General features: G+C 37.7%; 1 protein-coding gene across 7 annotated transcripts in view; it reads left to right on the forward strand.

Annotated features, from left to right (window-relative positions):
• PRKD1 (protein kinase D1) overlaps positions 1–13,031 on the forward strand; it is a 347,749-nt gene extending 334,718 nt beyond the window's left edge. For 5 of the 7 annotated variants that reach the window (XM_086363785.1, XM_086363786.1, XM_086363788.1 and 2 more), the window contains 2 exons: positions 11,154–11,239; positions 12,045–13,031. In XM_086363785.1, the coding sequence (XP_086219911.1) occupies positions 11,154–11,239; positions 12,045–12,263 (305 nt within the window). In that variant the 3' untranslated portion in view covers positions 12,264–13,031. The remainder of the gene's footprint in view (positions 1–11,153; positions 11,240–12,044) is intronic. The other 2 variants (XR_015149797.1, XR_015149796.1) reach the window with 2 other exon arrangements.
• The last annotated feature ends 9,044 nt before the right edge of the window (positions 13,032–22,075 follow it).

Here is a 22,075-nt window from a genome sequence, read left to right on the forward strand (position 1 = left end):
CTGCTTTTTGTTCACTAATAAGAAACTTAAAAATTTTGAGCCAAAGGTATACAATGGCTTAAATAATATCTGCTTAGTAGACTGCATTTTTAAATATATGTATGTTTATATAATATAATTTTACATAGTATATATATATATATATATTATTTATAAACATATTTCAAATTCCAAATTAATATCTTAAAAGGTGTCCTACCAGGAAAGGAACCATTTGATAACAAATAAAATATAATTAATGAGGTTTTTCTCTAACAAATGATAATTTGTAGAGAGAAACTGACCTGAAGAAGTTTTAGCAAGAACATTGGCTTTATAAATGCTCAAAATTGACTGTTTATTATGATCCAAATTGAAATGTTTTCTATGTATCCCAATCATAAAAATAAAATGTCAGTTCTGAATGTATAATACATCCTGGTTGAATTGAAATGTGACATCTAAATATATGTGGAGGTATCAGGATATAGGAACAAGAAATGTTAAATCTTCTGTAAGTTTGCTTTCTTTCACCATAACAATAATATTTCAAAATATAGAATGTTAAAAATCTTACCTTAACCCTATACTCCACAGTACCAATACACTGAGCAGTTATCCAGAATACTCCTAAGTTGCTACAGTAATAGAAAATACACAGTTGTATGAGGAGCCCTACTTTTTTTTCAGTTTGAACCTAGCACAGTGAACAAAATGTCTCTGGGTTTTTATCCACTGGTAGAAACAAGCCCAGTCCTTTCTCTAAATAAAAGCTCTTCTCAGAGGTTTGAAAACAGCCATCGTGTCAGTCCAATCTTCTCTTCTCCTGGGCAGTCAGTTTTTCCTTGAACCACCTGTTTTACATCAGTCCAAACACTCCCCTCTTTGTGTTCTTTTTAAATCAAAACTCAAAACTGATCTGACTCAAGGTTTAATGAGCCTGAAGTAACATGAATTCACCATTCCTTTATTATAAAGAACTCATTTCTTTTAGCAGGGCTTAAAATAACACTTGATTTATGGATTAAATGTAGAATCATGTTGAGTTTACTGTGCCTTTAGAATTCTGGATTTTTTCTTGTAAACATTGATAAGCCACATTCTTCAATTCTGTACATAGCCTGGGTTGTTTTTAAATTTCTTTTGTGGGGTGCATGTGTGCTCAGTTATGTCTGACTCTTTGTGACCCCATGGACTGTAGCCCACCAGGCTCCTCTGTCCATGGGATTCTCCAGGTAAGAATACTGGGGTAGGTTGCCATTGCCTTCTCCAAAGAGTCTTGCTGACACAGAGATTAAACCTATGTCTCTGGCATCTCCTGCATTAGCAGGTTGATTCTTTACCACTAGCGCCACCTGGGAAGCCCTCTTTTGTGGGGGCAGGAAGCTAAATAGAGGACTCTGTTTCATTTGTCTCTGTTAAACTTTATCTTGACAATACATCTGTATATGTATATAGTTATTTTAGAACTTATTTGTGTAATCCAACTTATTTACTCTTCCTGTTGGCATCCTCTGAGTAGAAGCTATCCTAAAACCTTTCCGTTACCTTCAGTATGTCTTCATTCCAGAATTCTGAACAAGATGGGATTGAGGACAGATACTTTTGTCTATGTATATAGCCATCTATTCCAGGGCACTTTGGGCAATATTAAACTGTTAACTGGCTACTTTTAGTGTTATTCAAAACACTAGTGTTTTCGTTATTCAAAATGCGGTGTGAGGATCCACCTGGGACTCTTAGGTTCCAACCCAGACTTATCTAATCAGAATTTCAGTATAAGATCCCTGGATTGTTCATATGCATGTAAAAGTCCAGGAAGCACTGCTTCAGCACCGTCTTTCTCAGCCAGAAAGAAATGTGAAAAGTGTTAGTCGCTAAGTTGTGTCTGACTCTTCCGCAACCCCATAACTGTAGCCCGCCAGACTGCTTTGTCCATGGAATTCTCCAGGCAAGAATGCTGGAGTGGGCAGGCATCCCCTTCTTCATGGGATCTTCCTGACACAGGGATCGAGCCCAGGTCTTCTGCATTGCAGACAGATTCTTTACCATCTGAACCACGTATTAGAAACCTTAGCTGCCTGGTGAGAAACCTGTATGCAGATCAAGAAGCAACAGTTAGATTGAGACATGGAACAACAAACTGGTTCAAACTGGAAAGGAGTATGTCAAGGCTATATATTGTCATTCTGTTTATTTAACTCATATGCAGAGTACATCATGCAAAATGCTGGGCTGGATGAAGCTAAAACTGGAGTCAAAATTGCGGGGAGAAATATCAGTAACCTCAGAAATGCAGATGATACTACCCTTATGGCAGAAAGCAAAGAGGAACTAAAGAGCCTCTTGATGAGGGTGAAAGAAAAGAGTGAAAAAGCTGGCTTAAGACCCCAACATTCAGAAAACTAAGATCATAGCATTTGATCCCATCACTTCCTGGCAAATCAATGGAGAAGCAATGAAAACAGTGAGAGACTTTATTTTCTTGGGCTCCCAAATCACTGCAGATGGTGACTGCAGCCATGAAATTAAAAGAGGCTTGCTCTTTGGGAAAAAAGCTATGACAAACATAGACAACAAATTAAAAAGCAGAGATAACACTTTGCCAACAAAGGTCTATACAGTCACAGCTACGGTTGTTCCAGTGGTCATGTATGGATGTGAGAGTTGGACCATAAAGAAGGCTGAGTGCCGAAGAATCGATGCTTTTGAACTGTTGTGCTGGAGAACACTCTTGAGAGTTCCTTGGACAGCAAGGAGATCGAACCAGTCAATCTTAAAGGAAATCAACCCTGAATATCCATTGTAAGTACTGATGCTGAAGCTCCAATACTTTGTACAAGTGATGTGAAAATCTTGGTGCTGGGAAAGATTGAGGGCAAGAGAAGGGGGTGACAGAGGATGAGATGTTTGCATGGGATCATCAACTCAATGGACATGAGTTTGAACAAACTCCAGGAGATAGTGAAGGACAGGGAAGCCTGGCATGCTGCAGTCCATAGAGTCGCAAGAGTTGGATATGACTGAGCAACTGAATGAGGTTCTTCCAAAACTGCTGATACCTGGAAGTTGCTCCTCTGAAGATTTTTTAGTTTGCCTTTGACTTGAGTATCTGCATTTAAAAAAACACCCAAAAGCCAAAAATCTCTTTGAAGTGAAAATGAAAGAAAGGAAAAAAACCACCTAAAACTTCATTAGAATAATATAAGTATATTTTAATTGAGATTTTTAAATTTAGTATCAATTTGGTATCAGTTTGGGGGCTGCTGTATGCTGCATTTAAACAATTCATGATTTCCAGTATTGTTTTTCTAGTCTTTAGAAGGAAATTAAATTGAATGTGAAGCAAAGGAGTACCCAAGGATGGAGTAACCTTCTACAGAGGAGAGAACTGGGAAAGACCCGGCTTGAGTCTCTAAAGGCCTTGCACTTCATTGGATTGCAATAATTGACTCAGGAACGAGTGAGATGATGATTTCCAGCGGCCTTGTTTGCTGCTGGCAGCCTCTGGTTTCAGCCCCTGAGAGGAGAGTCCCAGTTAGTGTTGCTGGGCAACAGCTTGCTGGGTTGAGAGCTGGAATGTGAAGGGTTGCAAAACGATTTTTTAAATAAACACACAACTTACCATCAGCATGAAGCAAGCCAAAGGGAGAAGTACTGAGCCTACAGGATGACAGGCAGTGAAGCAGAATGGAAAGGGGGGAAAGAAAACAAGGCGCTCAGTGGTGACCAATGATGACTCCAACACAGGAGTGATAGTTTTGATCTGGCTTCTAATTTGAAAAGCTGTACCTCACTAATCTGCAGCTGGACAGAAGACAGTATGGAAAAGCAGTTCTTTAAACTGCCTTGTCTGTACAAAACAGGTCAGCCCCAGAGGTTCACAGATAATTTCTTTTGTGCCAAATAAATGCTGTAAAATAAACATGATCTGTATTGCAGATACTCTCAGCGTTGTTCTGATTTTCTGATGGAAGCCACTGATCCTGTGATCCGTTTGTAGAGATGTGATGTCCTGCCATCCAGGAGTATTTTTAGCCAAAATATACAAACCATATGCACAGAATGCAGATATTAAAACTTAGAGCTGAGAAAATGCATATTTAAATTTCTAATTAATGTATTCAATCTACCAAATGCTATTTAGCAAGCATTTTCCTAATACATTAAATGATGCGTTTTATTTTAAATATTTATGAAATTGTGCAAAAATGAATATACAATCTGGGCAAGCTTAAAGAAGCTAAAATCTAGTAGGGAAAATGGGGAGACAGGCAGGTACCAAAATGATAAAAGATGGGAAATGCTGGACTTCTGTGGCAGTCCTGGGCCCTTTCACCTCAGAGGGCAGTTCTGTTCAGACCTGGCCCTTTCACCTCAGAGGCCCAGGTTTCATCCCAGGTCAGGGACTAAAATCCCATAGGCCAAACAGCACATTCAAAAAAATTTTTTTTTTGCAAAATGTAAGGTGACTGAGAGGGGTGACCTGAGGGACCTATTATGTCTTAAAAATATTCAGTTCCGTTCTTTTTCTGGCCTGTTCTCCAAGTTTGGGAGTCCTTTCGGTTTAGCTGTAACACGTGCCACCGTGCCTTCTACGCACTCAGAGCCTGTTGTGACGATATACGTGGTATTTACTTTGAAATGGAGAATGACTGCAATATAGATTCCACAGTTTCAGAGATGATTCTGAATTTTGACACCTGAAGAAAATAGAATCCATACAGTTAAGAGTCTGATGGAACATTTCTTTTCATATTAAGGTATGAAGCCCTTCAGCACCTGTGTACACCTTTTAATTTTATTCTTGTTCAGATACACTTGTACACCTGCCAGACAGGCTGCACAGAACTTCAGCTATCCCCACCTCTGCTCAAAGGCCATTCTGGTAAAAAAAAGGAATGTTTGATAAATTTTTCAAATTATTTTACAGGACTTTAGGAGAAAAATAACTGTGTTAGCCAAGAACTTGTTGTAGCAAAAAAGAAACATTAGGCACCATAAAACAGATTTTCTTTGCTTTTATTTTAATTTATGGGAAACATTAATATAAATCCATGGCTAGAGACATTTTAGAAAACACAAAATGCTATACTTTTGAGAGGAGATTCTTTAAAATAAAAATAGGAACCATGCAATTGTTTAAAATTTTCCTGTGAAAAAGGAAAAGACTTCTCACATTGTGCCAATGTCGCTATTTGAGGTGCTCAGAGAGCTTGCTTTTAAGACTATTTATTAGTAATATGGAAGGAAGAGATTGAGTTTAAGGGTGAATCAGAGAACAGAGCTCTCAGGATAAGAGTAGAAAGGCTAACTCTTAGAGTAAATGGGCAGGTACAATCAGAAAGTAATTCTACTACTGTCTAAAAAAGTTGATGACATATTTACTGCAAGAGAAGGAGGAACCAGCCACTGATAGGGAGGAGGGCCTCAAATTGATAAAATAAGGGAAAGAGGGTTTAAAAGGAAAAAAATGTAACTCAAGAGAATATAGGATTTTCCTGCACATATTTGGCCCCAGACACAACAACAGCTATTCCAAATTACATCTGCTTATTGCCCCGAACTGTGGAGAATCCAGCCCTGTGTAGCAATCAACTTTACCTCATGAAAAGCAGATACTTGAGTATGTGGTGGTGTGTGTGTGCTCAGTTGCATCTGACTCTGCAGCCCTATGGACTGTAGCCTGCCAGGCTCTCTGTCCATGGGATTCACCAGCAAGAAGACTGGAGTGGTTTGCCATTTCCTACTCGAGAGGTTCAAACTCACATCTCCATTTAGGAGGCAGATTCTTTACCACTGAGCCACCTGGGAAGCCCACTGGAATAGGTACTTTTTGCTGTATCTATGGAAGGAAGTAATAGGTATCAGGAATTTGAGACTTTCTCTGCTTCCCCAAATATCTCTTTATCATGGGGCTCTATATCTTCCTGGAGCTCCAGGAAACCTGGAGTTTTCTGCTTCCTTCTAACCTTCCGCCTTGGGTGCCAGTATCCTGTTCTGACATGCCAGCCTGTCGATTTTCCTTCTGACTTCCCATTCTGCTGCAGTCCTCTTTGTCACTTCTTATTTCCCACTGCCAAACCATGGTCCCTTCCTCCTTTGCTTTGTTTTTGAAAGAAGTTCTCAGAATGGCTCAATTTTGTATCTGTCTTTCCCATTGTCTCCTTTCTCCCACCCTGCACATCCTTCAGTTTCAGAGGCAAGTCCTATCAAATTCCCTCTGGATCAGAATTCCCAGTCTTGACTTGAGTTTTGGAACTGGAGTTGAGGTCCCATTTGGAATTATTTCCCTGATGTAGGCTCTTTTGGGGGACCGCCATAGCTTCTCCAGTTTTACTAGTCTTTTTACTCCATTACTATTGGCTTCCTTCTCCTCTTAGCTCAGATCTTCACATTTGAGGCTTACACTTAACAGTCCCTGCTGGGAGCTAGTACTTGGGGAGAGGGTGGGGGATAGTGGTGTCACAGAACACTCAATAGCAACTGTAAACAATGATGTTCAGAGCAGGACATACTATATGTTGAAGAAGCTGACAGAGGTGTTCTTAGAGCCATTGTGGATAATTATATTAGTAAATCCTGAATAAATTGGGAGAGATACCAGGATACTTAGAACAGACCAGAGTTTTCTGAATTTCTAAAAGAGGGAAAGAATGGATTCTGTAATCATTCAGGAAGCAGCTTAATAGTTGTTCTTGTCTAAATCCTAGAATGAGTGATGAAAAGTTTGCAAACATAGAAAACTCTGGTATTAAGAAGGAAATGACTAAAAACCAGTACTAGTCAATATTAGTATACTTAGAATCTATTACCTTAGAATAATTACATTCTTTTTAAATAGTATTGACAGATTAGTAGAGTGAGTAATACCAAGGACTGATGTTTCTTAACTATAAGAAAGCATTCGGAAAAAAATCTCCCATGGTAGCCTTTAGAGAAGATAATTGCATATGGACTGAATGAGAGGAAGGAAAACATTGGGAGGAAACATTACTCATTTATCAGTGTGTTCAGATAATTTATAGGCATGGCAGTTGTGAGTTTAATCTGTCATAGAGTCATCAAGTTCTGTGTTTAAGCTTTATCCTGAAAAAAGATTCTTAGTAATTTGATTAATACGTAGCAGACAGGCTTATTCAGTTTGGAAATGGTAGAAAGGTAGAGGATTAGTCCTTTCAATGGCAGAGGATCACATCACATTCAGAATAGTCTTTGAAAGCCAAAATGTTGAACTAAAGTCAGAAAGATAGATTAGAGAGATAGATCTGTCTATATCTGCACATTTGTGTACACAGGAGTGTGGTAGAAACATAACTAAGAAGAATTTAATGTTTATTGTTGGAAATTTTTTTAATTTAATTAGATTTTTACATTATCATCAGTTAATAATGACCAGTTAATGGTATGACGTGGATGCGGCATGCCACAGTATTTAAGAGCATGGGTTTGGAATCCGTTCCCCTGGGTTTCATCTTCAGCTGTTACCTGGAAACTGTCTGACCAAATTTTGTGACCTTTTGAAGTTCCAGTTTTTCCTTTTATATAAAATCGAGGTAAAATAATAACTACTTCTATATGCTTGTTATGAGGACTACCTAAGACTATGAATGTGAAATTTTTTAAAAAAGGAAAAATTTCATCCTAAGCCTTATGAATAATACCTGTGTGTTCATATCAAGTTGGCAGCTAATTGTGAGAAAAATTCTGGCCTATTGTGAACAAGAACAGCTGGTAGACATACAAGTTAGGGTGCACAGAGAAACTGGGGAGGCTGAAGGGCAGCAGAAAGAACTGCCGAGAGCAAGGGTAAAGTGAATCACAGTCCCCAGGACTTGAAGAGCTGTCACGTGGGATAGTCAAGTTCTCCATTGCATCTAAAACATAAATAGGATTAATGTGGGTAAGTTGTAAAAATGACAACTTTGGGCACAACATAGGAGAAAATAATTCTTGTCACTAGTATCATGAAATATTGACATGTGAAATAGTTGGGACCACTGGAGTTAGTCGCTAGGACTCTAACTAGTTACATTTCAGAAATGCTGAAGAAAGCACTTTTTCTTTGAGGAGGGTATTAATAAAGGTCAAAGATTTAGAATGGTGCATTTTGTCGTTTTGTATGTATGCATATTTTGCCTTTGGAATTGCCTTTGCACTTGGGAGCTTTTCAGAGCTTTATCATTAACTTTTTTATTGCCAGTGTCATTGCCAACAGTAATCCCTTAAGGAAGATTTGGTGAATAAACGGATAAGCAAATGACATACATGTGATGGATGTAGTCAATAAAGAGAATATGTTTAAAACACACACACATACACACACGCACACACACTTTAGAGTCTTTTTAAAAAATGAGCTCAGTGAAAGTATTTTGGAGGGTGCATTTAATGTTGGGTTATGTGAAACTTGATTAATGAAAAGGAAAGGATTTAGGAGTTCCAGAAATAGTGGCCAGTGGAATGGAGCTCTCAAACACTGGTGATGGGCCTATTTTCTCAGCAACATCAAGTTCCCAATATTTAACTAATATCCAACATTTAATAGTTATTTCTGCTGCCAAGAGTCACAAAATGTATTTGTAAATGCACAGACAGACACACGTGTATAGACACACACATCCTGTCTAATTCTCTCCTTGTATCCTAAAGTCTTTTCTCTTGGAGGTGCTTGTCACTGGCTTGCTGTGCAAATTCAGGTCAGCTGGGTACTGCAGCTGTAGTCGGACTTGTGATTACATGCTTCACTCAGCAGAGCAATTTTTTCATCTTCATATATTTCATTCCCTTCACACACGTCGAGTTTCTCCTCTGGCAGTACTTCCCTCCCCATTAGGCAGTGTGGTTCACTGTTGGGGCCCATTTGGGCACAAACCAGACTTTTTGTCAAGTTACTGTACTCCTACCTTCCTAATTACAGAATTCAAAGCAGAAGGAGTGAATTAATAACATGTCCTTATCCCCTGTGGCGTCCAGGGTGGTGTAATGTTGCGACATGCTTGCCGGAGCACACGCACTCTCCTTTCTCCCCTTATTCTCCATTTTTTGCTGTGTGACTTCACAGCAGCCAGAATGGAAGGTGTACTTTACTCACCAGTGAGTAAATCATGTGAATGGATGTTTTAAAGCCCAGGCCCGATACACAGTTCACTGAGAGAACTATACTTTCAAAAGCTCTCTGAGAATACATGCTTGGAATTTGAAATTGTACTAAATACTGTGTTTCCTAAGGTATCCTAGCTAAGGCAAGGGTGTAAGGGCATAGACAGCATTTAAATGTGTGTTGTTACATTTACTTTCTCCAGTGAAAAAATTCTTAGCAGTTTCATTCTGCAGTCCTTCCATGCAAGCAAATACTTTGAATATTATTATCAAGAGCTACAATTCTGGATTACCAAAAGCCTGTAGGAATCATTTCTCTTTGCCAGATAACAGAATTCTGATTCATTCTGATAGAATAAAGTTACTTTTATTTTACAGGGACTTCTGTAAATGAAGTGTTTTCACCATTCAGAGTGATGTAGACCAAGCAATTGGGTCAGAGCGCCCTCATTCAGGACTTGGTACTTGAGCAAGTTGGGGAGTGAATTTGCATCTTTGTCAGATACCTATTTAAGGTATTTGGTAGGAAGATCCATCTCTTAAGAAACTTAATGACCAGGATACATTAAGGGAGGGAATGTATTCTTTGGCAAAATGTGAATGTTTCCATTAGTTTGGCAGATTTCACTAAATTCTTTTGGGGAGGAAAATGCTAGTGGAAAGAAAGAAATGGGAAGTTATTATCGGAATGAATGGGAAGCATAAGCTAATGAACTTAATAAAGAGTGAACTGTTAATGTCAGGACCAGCCCAACAATGAACCGCCCCAAGGGAGCGGTGCCATAGCAGAATAAAGAAAAAGAAGACTCAGAAATAAACTGGGGATCAGGGGGCTGATGCCATTCGCAGGCAAAAGCCCAGATCCTAATCCTTGCATGCCTTTATTGTTAACTTCTGCTTTCTTATTCGTGCTCTAGAGGTATCTGTTCTTTACCATCTCAGATCAGGGATAAAGATATACAATGCACAGTCCTCAATGTCAAACCTTGAGGCCTTTCATGACTTTGTTTAGCCCTTCGGCTAGTGACACCCTTTCTCAGCAAGCTCCCTCAAGGCTCTGGTTAGGGGAACAGTCACTAATGGTTTTCCATCAGTCACATCAGTACTCAAGATCTTGTTTTCAAGGTGTCTTTCCAGGATGTACATTTTACTGCTCCCAGCCCTTTGCCTGGGAGTGATGAGAAAGTTACTTTTATTTTTCAAAGAGGCCCTGTTAATCATAGTACAGGCCTGTGCATTACATATTCCCTATAGTTAGTGGTATAGGCTGAAAATATAGTTTTTGGAAAGGCGATTGACACATGATACTCTAGGTAAAATGCTCTGTAGACTAGATAACTAGAAGAATCACCTTTTTCCTAAATTACACTGTGTTAAAGTCCCCATCAGAGGCTGAGTACAAGGCTGGATGGTTTGTGATTGTAACTTCTTGGAAGAATTGCTGTTAGGTTGCTTCCCTGTCTTCCCTGTGAAACCATGAAGGCTGATAAAATTGTAATTCAGTGGTTAATTTTAAAAGCAAATTGAAAGAGACAAGTGTTTCACCACCAGATCTTTGGGTTTTTAAGTTGATCATGAGTCATGTCTATGTTGTGCTTATTTTCTTCCTTTTAAATGCGATGTGCAGATATCTGTCACTTAATTCAAACACTATAAAGCCAATTATGTGTATTCAAACTTTAAACACATTTTATACAAAAATTAGTAAATGCTGTCTCTTGAATATTAGTTATATCCTGCCATTAGTGCAACACCTTTAAATGATATATATTTAAACAAAATTCCAACTTCAGAAAAGTGTATTGAAAACTAAACCAAAAGAATTCACATCATACTCATAAAGACTCATACGCCTTCCTCTACAGTTATTTTCAGATTCATTTTTTTAGGATCCAAAATAAAGTTAAGGCCAAGGTTTTAGAATTCTCAAGAGGATTTTTCTTCAGGTTCTAGTGTCTGTTATCACTGTGTTGCATTTAACTGTGTGAAGGAGCAGATGTGAAATAAACTATAAATAAATTATGCATATGTTTCAGATATATCATCTATTTTTACCAATAATTTTTTTTCAGCCATTGATCTTATCAATAATTTGCTGCAAGTGAAAATGAGAAAGCGCTATAGTGTGGATAAGACCTTGAGTCACCCTTGGCTACAGGTAAAAATTAATCATTGGATATTTTCTCAGTTGAATAAGCTTCTAAATATTTAAAGATCTGGATACTATGTGTTAAAAAATCTTGTATTATATTTTTGAAGTATAATTATATCAGTGTGTTTGCCAAAATTCATGCAACTTCTTAGGATTTAATAGTTTCTAACTGTATCGGGAAAAATTGAATAAAAGATAAACACACCACACACACACACACCACAGCACACACACCCCAAAAACAAAAAACAAGAAGGAAGGGTCATAACATAACTTCAAGAACCAGATTTCAGAAGCATCTGTATGTGTAATCCTGATAAATATCCAAGTAGATGCCCATCTGGTCATGCACTGTACTCGTTTGGGAGCTGCATATTTAAATCCTAGTTAATACTTGTAAAACAAATTTATAGTAGATATAAAGCATATGCATCTGTTTGTTCTCTTCAATTTTTTAAAATATTTTCACATTGAAAATTAAAGTTTAGAAAAACAACCCTCTGAAATACTGAAGGATTATTTGTGGGCTTTGAATTCCAAAGAACACCAACATTCTGCATTGCTTAACTGCAAATATCAACTGCACACCTTCTGATGCATGATATCCTATAAACAATATGCATTTGCAAAGCTTAGGCAAATAAGGTGGCTTCGGTGCTGATGCTGTTACTTCATGGTGCCTGTGGAAAGGCACAGCACGGTTGGAGTGGAAGAGAAGAGGGTAACATGTATGTTGTGGGAACTGGTAAGAAAGAATGCTTTAATGAGTTACAGTCGTATCTGGGGTAATACTTTGCAATGTCTTCCTCAGGATTATCAGACCTGGTTAGATTTACGAGAGCTGGAATGCAAAATCGGGGAGCGCTACATCACCCATGAGAGCGATGACTCAAGGTGGGAGCAGTTTGCAGGCGAGCAGGGGCTGCAGTACCCCACACACCTGATCGACCCAAGCGCGGGCCACAGTGACAGTCCTGAGGCCGAAGAAACAGAAATGAAAGCCCTCAGTGAGCGTGTCAGCATCCTCTGAGTTCCATCCCCTATAATCTGTCAAAACACTGTGGAATTAATAAATACATACGGTCAGGTTTAACATTTGCCTTGCAGAACTGCCATTATTTTCTGTCAGATGAGAACAAAGCTGTTAAACTGTTAGCACTGTTGATGTATCTGAGTTGCCAAGACAAATCAACAGAAGCATTTGTATTTTGTGTGACCAACTGTGTTGTATTAACAAAAGTTCCCTGAAACACTAAACTTGTTATTGTGAAGGATTCATGTTATATTTAATGCATTAAACCTGTCTCCACTGTGCCTTTGCAAATTGGTGTTTTTCTTACTGGAGCCTCAATTTGGTAAGAGTCTACAGAACCTGCCCATGAAATAGTTCTGTGCGTCCCATTGTTGTCACTATAAGCAAACTCTTGAAGAGTAGATTATTACCAGTGTTCTATGAACAACTCCAAAACTCACGTGGAAAAAATGAGTGATGGAGGCTGGGGGGATCAGGGGATGAATATGCAATCCTAAGACGCAAGTGCATGGAAAAGTTTTACTGTATATTTTAAAATCCTTTGCCTGCCTGGTGTGCCTCAGTATATTTAAACTCAAGTAAATGGGCCTACGTGTGCCTACTACTCTTAAGCCCAAATGCCTTAGAAATGTAACTGCCATTTATAGAACAGGTGTATGTCCCCCTTTCTTACAATACCCTGCTGTATTTTAGGAAATCAGCAGCTAAGCAACCTTTTGCCTTTGTGTATTTTTCAACAATAACAAATAAATATTCTTGTGAAAATCTGTGTCCATCTGACTGAATTATTTTCATGTGTGATTGACGCTAGTGTTTTCAGGCCAAATAGGAGTCACGGTTATCTTATGGCCTAGAACGTAGCTTTATCCACTCTGCAGCCACAAAAGTATGATTCCAAAGGTACTGAAACCTTTCTGTCTTGCATGTCATCTAGTTTCCTATAGAAAAGTGAAAAATTACCAAAACCAAACAGTATACTTGGAGACATAAGAGTATTACAGACAGCAATCTTGGTGTAACTTCCTGATTGATTAGAAAAATGGCTCTAATTTCTTTTTAAACAGGTAGGTTTGGAGGTGAACTGCAGTAACACATCAACACTGGAAAATTCCTCACGTGAGAGCCAACTTAAGTACTGTTCTATAGCCTGGGGAAAATAAAACTAGTATTGGGCTTTAACAGGCTTCAAGTGTGTAAAGTCAATACTTGTGGACTGTTTTTCTTTGTAGCAGGATGACAGTGAACTAGCATGAATTACTGTTAACTATATCCCAGAAAAAAATTGTGATGTTTAGAATAATTTTATGTGTAGTGAGCCAGCTGAATGTATTTAAAAAGTATGTTAAGACACAAGCTTTATTTATACTTGGAGGAATGGGAGAATAGTTGATCTTTCCAATGGTTAATCACTATATATTTTGTTATTATTTTAAGGAATGTGGAATTTATTCTGTGTAAGTCAGAGGACACCAAACTTCTTAAGCAGAAGGATAAGCAACATCAGCAAGCTCACTCTGCCAGCAAGAGAGTGGATTGAAGCCAGGGTAGGGATGAGCCAAAAGACCAGGTAAACCATTGTAATAACACACAGGGGATGATGAGGGCCATGAAGAAATGCAGTAATAAATAGGGAGCTAGGTGGAGAGGTGTGTATAAAGATGTTGATAGATGGAATCAATGAAACTTAGTTACTGGTTGAATGTAAAATTTAGGGGAGTCCAGAGTGAATCCAGTATTCTTGCCTGGAGAATCCCAGGGACAGGGAAGCCTGGTGGGCTGCCGTCTATGGAGTCGCACAGAGTCAGACACGACTGAAGCGACTTAGCAGCAGCAGCAGCAGAGTGAATCCTAGTTTTTGGCTTGGGTGATTGATGGGACTATTAATCAGAAGGACTTACACCCTTAGGAAGGGTAAGATCACATTTGAATATGTTGAATATAAAGTTCCTTGATGTTAAGCATCAACTTTGAGATATCCTGGAGATATTTAAATATGTATGTAGAGTTTAGGGAAGAATTCTGGAGTTCTGAATTTGAAAAGCCACATATATCTGAAATTGAAAAGCCACAAACTGATTGGAATGACTCAAGTCCTTCAGGATAGGATGAGAAAGAATGGTCTTAGGGACATAAACCTGAGAAATATCAGTAGAATGGTTCAGTCAGAATAAAAGGAATGTTTAAAAATAGAATGATATGGAATAATATTATGCAACTTGAGGAAAGAAGTAAGTTCAGGAGTGAAGTAGCTAACAGTAGAAAATATTTATGGAGGAATAATGGTTTCAGCTTTTGGGGGGGCAGCCTTACCAACTGTTCCAGCAGTTTGTAACAAACATGACTATTTCTGTTACATTCAGAGTAGCATGTCAAAAAGATATCTGTGTGGCCATGCTATTGAGACAACTTATTCTTCGGTGACATCAAGCACAGGAAAGAGTAAGTAACTGCTAATGCTCAGAAAAATAGTGGGCCACTGAAAGTCACACCACTTTCTTCCATCAGCTGATGCTGCCAACAGTCCAGTTTCACTGAAGTAGCAACCACATTTTATGCTAAATATCATCAGTGTGGTTGTCCAGACTTCACATCAGTGGTATATCATCATGTTCAATGACATATGGGCAGTAGACTGTGTTTAATGTAAGAGGCAGAGCAACGTTTTTAGTACAGAAATACCTTCTGATTCTGACAAAAATAAGAGAAATAACCGAAGTGTGATTCAGGGAGGATGTGTCTTCTGTTGTTACATAGGCAATATTCCTTGAACAGTGACATTATCCGTCCACTCAGGATGCCATAAAAATTGCTCTTCTCTATATATCCTGAACCATTAGAGCAACCCCCACCACCCACTCTTTCTGCTTTTGGTCTGAGCAAAAGGACTGTGCCGAGAAAAATGTTTTGATCAGTGATGCTGTTGATTTGTCTGTTAGCCCTGAGGGATCTTTGAGTTTAGTGAATACTCACTTTCATGGCAACTTTAAAAAAAACAAAACATGGTCAGCCATTGTATTGCATGTGTAGAGTAAGTATAGCAATGAGAATAAGAGTTAATCTGTATCCTCATTGCTTTTTTCAGTTAATGTTGTTTGACTACCTCTGACATGATTGCATTTTACATACTGTCTATTTAGACTGACTTTAAAGAACCAAATACTGGTTCATCTGAAGTCACACTGAGGCCCATGGAGAAAGGTTGACTGCTTTTTGTGGCCAAAAGGGAACAAGCTCTTTTATTTCAGTCTTTTCACTCTGTTTGAAACACTGTTCTCTCCACCCCATCCCCTTGCCTTGTTAAGCCCTGTTTAACCTTTCACCATGCATTTGACTTGTATTTCATGTCTTTTTGTGTTCCTCTTCTCCTCTTTAATTACCTTCTTTTTTGTCAGCAAGATATTATTAGTATAGAATCATAATTCTTTCATTGTGTTTTTCTTATTTTATCTTTTAGTGATTACTCTAGAGCTAATTTGCATCTGTACTTACCACAGTCTATTAACATCAATACTAACTTAATTCTGGTGAAATATACAAACTGTGCTCCCATACACCTCCATTCCCTCCACCCTTATTTGTGACGTCACTATCCTATATGTTATATACGTATATGTTACAACTCAATAATACTGTTTTATAATCATCATTTCATACAATTATCCTTTAAATCAGTTGAGAGAAGAAAGGTTTTAAAAAAAAGTTTTTTAAATTTAACTACCTTTTCCATTGCTCTTTATTTCTTCATATGAATTCAGAGTACCATCTAGTGCCATTTCCTTTCTGCCTGAATGACTCTCTTGAGTTTTTTATGGCATGTCTGCTAGCAACAAGTTCTCTCAGTCTTTGCATATCTTGGAATGCCTTTATCTCACCTTTTTTTTTTGAAGGAAAGTTTTGGTGGATATAGAATTCTTGGTTCACAGGGTTTTTTGTTTGTTTGTTTGTTTTGTTTTCATCCCACTGCTTTTTAGCCTTGATTGTTTCTGATGAAAACTCACCTTTAATCATATTGTGGTTCCCTTGTACGTGATGCATGTTGTCTCACTGCTTTTGCTGTTTTGTCTTGGTCTTTCAGCACTTTCAGATGATGTACTAGGTATGGATTTCTTTGTTTCTATCCTATTTGAGTTTAAGCTTAGATCTGTAGATAATTTTTTTTTCCTACAGTTGGAAAAAGTCAGACCATTGTTTCTTCAAATACTTTTCTGCCCTTCATCTCTCTCTTCTCTGGGTATCCTTTTACATGTAGTTTGGTATGCTTAGTGAGTCTACCGGTCTCTCAAACTCTGTTTTGGTTTTGTTTTCTTTATTTTCTTCTTGTTCTTCAGATTGTGTAATCTGTTTTATCTTCAGGTTAACTTATTCTTTTTTTTTTCCCCCCAAATCAGATATGATGTTGGGTGTCTCCAATGAATTTTTTATTTCATTTTTTCCAAATGTAAATTTTCTCTTTGATTTTTATTATGCTTATCTTTCTAAAAAGTATTTTCCATCAGGTAGGTCATTGTTATACTTTTTTCAATTCTGTAAATGTGGTTTCCCTAAGTTCTTTGAACATGTTTGTAATAGCTACTTTGAAGCCATTGTTCAGTCCAATTTCTGGGCTCTCTCCCCCATCTTCTACCCTACTGGAGACAGTTTCCATCACGTGCTTTTTTATCCTCTCTATGCATCACAGTTTCCTGTTACTTTACGTGTCAAAATTAGTTTAACTAACATAGCAACTTGGTATCATGATTCATCTGTCCCTTCCCCCTCAGTCATAGTTAGAGTCCTTGCTTTTGTTTGTTCAGTAACTTTCCAGGATTAATACTCTGGAAACTGCCTTCTCTGAAGTACACAGCTGCTTATGTCTGCTCATTTTTGTGTGTGTTTGTTTTTTGCTTCTGTTTTTTGAAGACTGGCCTCCTTGATGCCACGTCTAGGACAGCATAGGTTAGTAGTCAGTGATGGGTATGATGAACTACTAAACCATCACGTCATTAAATTTCAGTTATATGTGAAATTGAAGCATCTCATTTAAATTTTTCACTTAATCCATTTCTCCCTCGTTTGGGCTCTGAGTGTCTGAACAACATGACTCCCTGTACTCAAGTGGATAAAAACATTCCCTATCTCCCCAATAAGGGATAAGTAGGTGGGGGTGTCCTCTGTATGATCCTTCAAACCCTTAATACTAACTTCGGCTAACAGCAGCATGCTGCTTGAGGACAATGTTCCATGTTATTTTTCCAAAGACAAAGACTTGGCACTCGTGATAGCTGTTCTGCGGGTTTTCTTCAGGATCTTGAGCTTCTTTGCTCCTTTGTTCCTTTGGCTTGTTTGTTTCTCTTTCTCCCAACTCTGAACTTTTCTTGCAGGTTCAAAGAAAGAATTTTTTTTTTTTTAATCTGCTCAAAAGCTGAGTAACCCTTTTATCTGACTCTTCTGATTTGTTTGCCTATTTTCAGACAGAATGCTGCCCCCAATTAAACTTTGATAACCACAAAATATCTTTGTATTTAAAAAAGTTCACCTTCCCACCCTCAGCAAAACCTCAACAAATCAAGTTAGACCGTTTTCATTCTAGCCAACATCTAATTACTATCTCTTTTTTGTCTTTATTTTTATTATCATCGAATCTCTTCTCAATGAGTCATCATTGTATTTTTACTCAAAACTGATGGACTTCCAGAAGATAGCATAGAAGTTAGAAATGAAGAGACAGACCAACTTTGTCTTGAATTCTTGGTGACCATTAAAGCATTTTAATCTCTCATGTATCCAGGGGCGTTGTAAGAGGTTAAGTAGAATAATGCCTATAAAACTCTTCAGTGTATCCTTGGCCTAAGACATCAATAAAGCCATTAGTAAGTAATATGTATTATTCTTTAGTCATTCAACAACTGTTTTTGACCACTTTCGATGTGCTAGGAATATAGCAAATGAAAAAACAGGTATGAGTACTGCCCATATTCCCTGTAACTTCCTTCTCTGGTGTCCTGCCTACATTTGTTTTGATGGACTACCTGAAAGGCCTGAATTCTGAGCTTAAACATGGGTCCAGATCCCAACTCCATGCCTTACTGAGTGAATTTAGACAAGTTATTCCCACAGCCTCTGAATCTACTCAGGAGTAGAGTGGCATATATGTTTTAGAGTGCAATTGGGATAACTAACGGAGAAGGCAATGGCACCCCACTCCAGTACTCTTGCCTGGAAAATCCCATGGATGGAGGAGCCTGGAAGGCTGCAGTCCATGGGGTCGCTGAGGGTTGGACACGACTGAGCGACTTCACTTTCACTTTTCACTTTCATGCATTGGAGAAGGAAATGGCAACCCACTCCAGTGTTCTTGCCTGGAGAATCCCAGGGACGGGGGAGCCTGGTGGGCTGCTGTCTATGGGGTAGCACAGAGTCGGACACGACTGAAGCGACTTAGCAGCAGGGATAACTAAGGTAAGTATTTCAATTTCTTAGCCAAATTGCAGGCATGTGTTCTAGCTAAACACATGTGAGCTTCTTCCTCTCTCCTACCTGTATGTGCATTTCCCAAGGTTTTCTCACTTTTCTTTTCTAGTATTTTCTTCTGATATGATTTATTTGCATGAATTCAACCGTTACATTAGCTAATATTCCCAAATCTATATTGACTGCTTCCAACTCTCAACATTCCAGTTACGTCTCTCCATAAATCTATAGATAAGCTCAGTAATCTATAATCTATCTAGAGGTCCACGATGACTTAAATTCCACATGTCTAAAATCACTGTTATCCATTTACTTTCAAATCAACCGCACTGTAGGCATTTCCTTTCTGTGTCATTGCTCTACACACCTCTGCCAGATTTACGTTCCCCCAAATTGCTTTCATCGTTGTACTCACATGTTCAGAAATCTTCAAAGACTCTACTGCCAGTTATCTACAAGATGAATTCGAATTACTTACTGTTACCAAAGCTGTGTGGTCTAAAAATTAATAAAGCGCTATTCAAAGAATTCCATGTATTCCACAGATTTCTGAGTCATATGAACATCAGGGCTTAGAAACAATTTTCATGTCTTTGAAGTTTATTTCTTATTTCTTATTAAGACAAGAAACTGGGCAAGCTGACTTCTAACTTACTTTCTTATTCATAGATTTCATGAAAGAATGGTTTAAGTTGAATGTCAACAAGGTGTCAATGATGCATACATTTTCTAATTCTCTGAGGCAAATTCTGTTTTGAAAAAGGAAAAGTCACCTTCTTCCCTGGACCTCTTTTGTGTCATAGATTGTGCCTAGGAACTTTTCACAGTGATGGTTTCTTTAAGTGATTCTGGGCTACCAGCTAATTTCTGCTGCAAAGTGTGAACATTTGCCTCAAAACTTCTTTCTGTACCTTGAATGAAATGGTAAGATTTTGAATTAAGATTTATTTTTTCTTCATGTTGTACGCTACTGATATTTCTTTTATATATCCAAACCCCTTGGATCTTCTCCTTTTTAAGTATTTAGTCTGACTTGGTCTGAGAACTGAGGTTATACTTTAGTTGAGTGTTGGACACTTAGTGATGTCAGTTTTCAAGGAGATTCAAATAGATTGTTTTTCTTTTCTCTCAATAGATTATTTTCTTTTCTCTCATAATGTTATCTCCACTCTTGAAGGTAGTTAACTATCTAATATTGATTGACTACTGGATTCTGCTTCCTTTCCTGAAGACATGGTGTTAGTTGCTCAGGTCTGTCCGAATCTTTGAAACCCCTTGTCTGAAGCCCCTCAGGCTCCTCTGTACATGAAATTTTCTAGACAAGAATACTGGGGCGGGTAGCCATTCCCTTTTCCAGGGCATCTTCCTGGACCAGAGATTGAACCCAGGTCTCCTACATTGCAGGCAGATTCTTTACTGTCTGAGCCACCAGGGAAGCCCCCCATAGAGACAAGAGTTTGACCTATATATAGGTCTCCTCCAAAATCTCCAAAAAAAAACTGGATTCTTTGCGGATACTTTCATCCTTCTATATGCAGAGGAGTAGGAGGAATCATTTGAGTAAAGAGAAAAAAGTGAGTATGAACTTGAACAGGGGAAAAGCTCCCAACGAAGCAGAGGGTTATTATGGAGGTAGACTCAGGAAATAACATGGTTCAGGTTAACTAGAGCTAGATTAACAAAGGCCTCAAAAACCAGGAAGAAGAATTCACACTTTGTCCCAAAATATGTAGGAAGCTGTAGGTCATTTTGTCAAGAGGAACTGAAATTCCTTGTTTTACATTTAAGAAAGGGGTAATAAAAAGTTTGTTTGGAGTCCAATAATTTAAATATCAAATCATGCTTATGTTCATAATGAGGTTAAAAGGCTTTTTAAAAATAATAGTCTAAAATAAAACTGACTACACTTTGATTACTCCCTTTTAAAGACAGAGTACTCTTACTATCTGATGTGAATTTTTTCCTCATTTTTGATAACCTTTATTCAGGCATCCAGATAAACTAGGAATGTCTCAGAGGAGATAGTGACTTGAAGTATGCTCTGTAGGCAAAACTGCAGAATAAGCTTAACTTGGACATCATAAAATTGTAGCTTGTGTACATAGAGAAATAATCATTAGATCCAATTATCTTTAGACTGATGTTTCAAATTCTAATTGCAAAGTTTTAGTCTCATTAGCACATGTGTTTCATTTTGTATGTTGGCTACCACATTTTATTGTTACAATTCATTAAAAATAATGTGAAAAATGAAGATGATCCTAAACTTCATCATATAAGCAAAAGAAAAAAATACTGCCTGAGTAATGATAGCAACACTTTATATTTGCATAGCAACTTCCTTTTAAGGAGCTCAAAACATTTCACAAATATTATCTCATTAATCCTATGAGTACAGCAATACAAAATAATTTTTTAAACTCCAAGCTGGGGAAATTGATTCCTTAAAATAGCTACAGTTTGTTTCCAGTGTTGTACATTGAATTATGAACAAATTAAGATGTTCAGATTCATTTATTATTATTTTAAAATTTACATAGACTAAAATAGATGTTTTTTGGTCTAGGTTTCTGTCAGTTTTAACACATACAGATTAATGTAGCTACTATTACCGTCAGAATATAAAACAGTTCTATTGCCCCAAAAAATTACTGTGTGATCTTCTTCTATAGTCACACTATCTTCCACATTTACTTCTGGTAAACACTAATCTGTTCTCCATCTCTACTGACTTGCCTTTTTCAGAATTATATGTAACCTTCTAAGCCCTAGTTCCTTTCCCTCAACATCTGTGTTGTTATGTGAATCAATAATTCATTATTTATTGCTGAGTAGTATTCCATTGCATGGATATATCCAGTTTGTTTATCCATTCACCTATTGCAAGATATTTACATTATTTCTAGTGTGAGTTAATTTTTCATAGAGCTGCTATATATATTTGTAATACATTTTTTTTTAATGTTCCTTCCGTAAGGTTAAACATCTTTGAATGGGATTGCTGGTGAGTGCCTGTTAACTTTATAATAAAACTGACAAAACAAAATACCTAAGAATAAACTTAACCATAGAGGTAAAAGACCTAGACTCTGAAAACTATAAAACATTGATGAATGAAATTGGAAATGCTACAAAGAAATGGAAAGATGGACTGGTTCAAAATTGGGAAAATATGTCAAGGCTGTATATTGTCATCCTGCATATTTAACTTCCATGCAGAGTACTGTGGTATTGGAGAGGACTCTTGAGAGTCTCGTGGACTGCAAGGAGATCAAACCAGTCAATTCTAAAGGAAATCAGTCCTGAATATTCATTGAAAGTACTGATGCTGAAGCTCCAAATACTTTGGCCATCTGATG

This window comes from Bos grunniens, chromosome 21 (genome assembly GCF_055505025.1).
Source record: "Bos grunniens cultivar Pamir isolate PY7600 chromosome 21, Bosgru_T2T1.0, whole genome shotgun sequence".
NCBI lineage: Eukaryota > Metazoa > Chordata > Mammalia > Artiodactyla > Bovidae > Bos > Bos grunniens.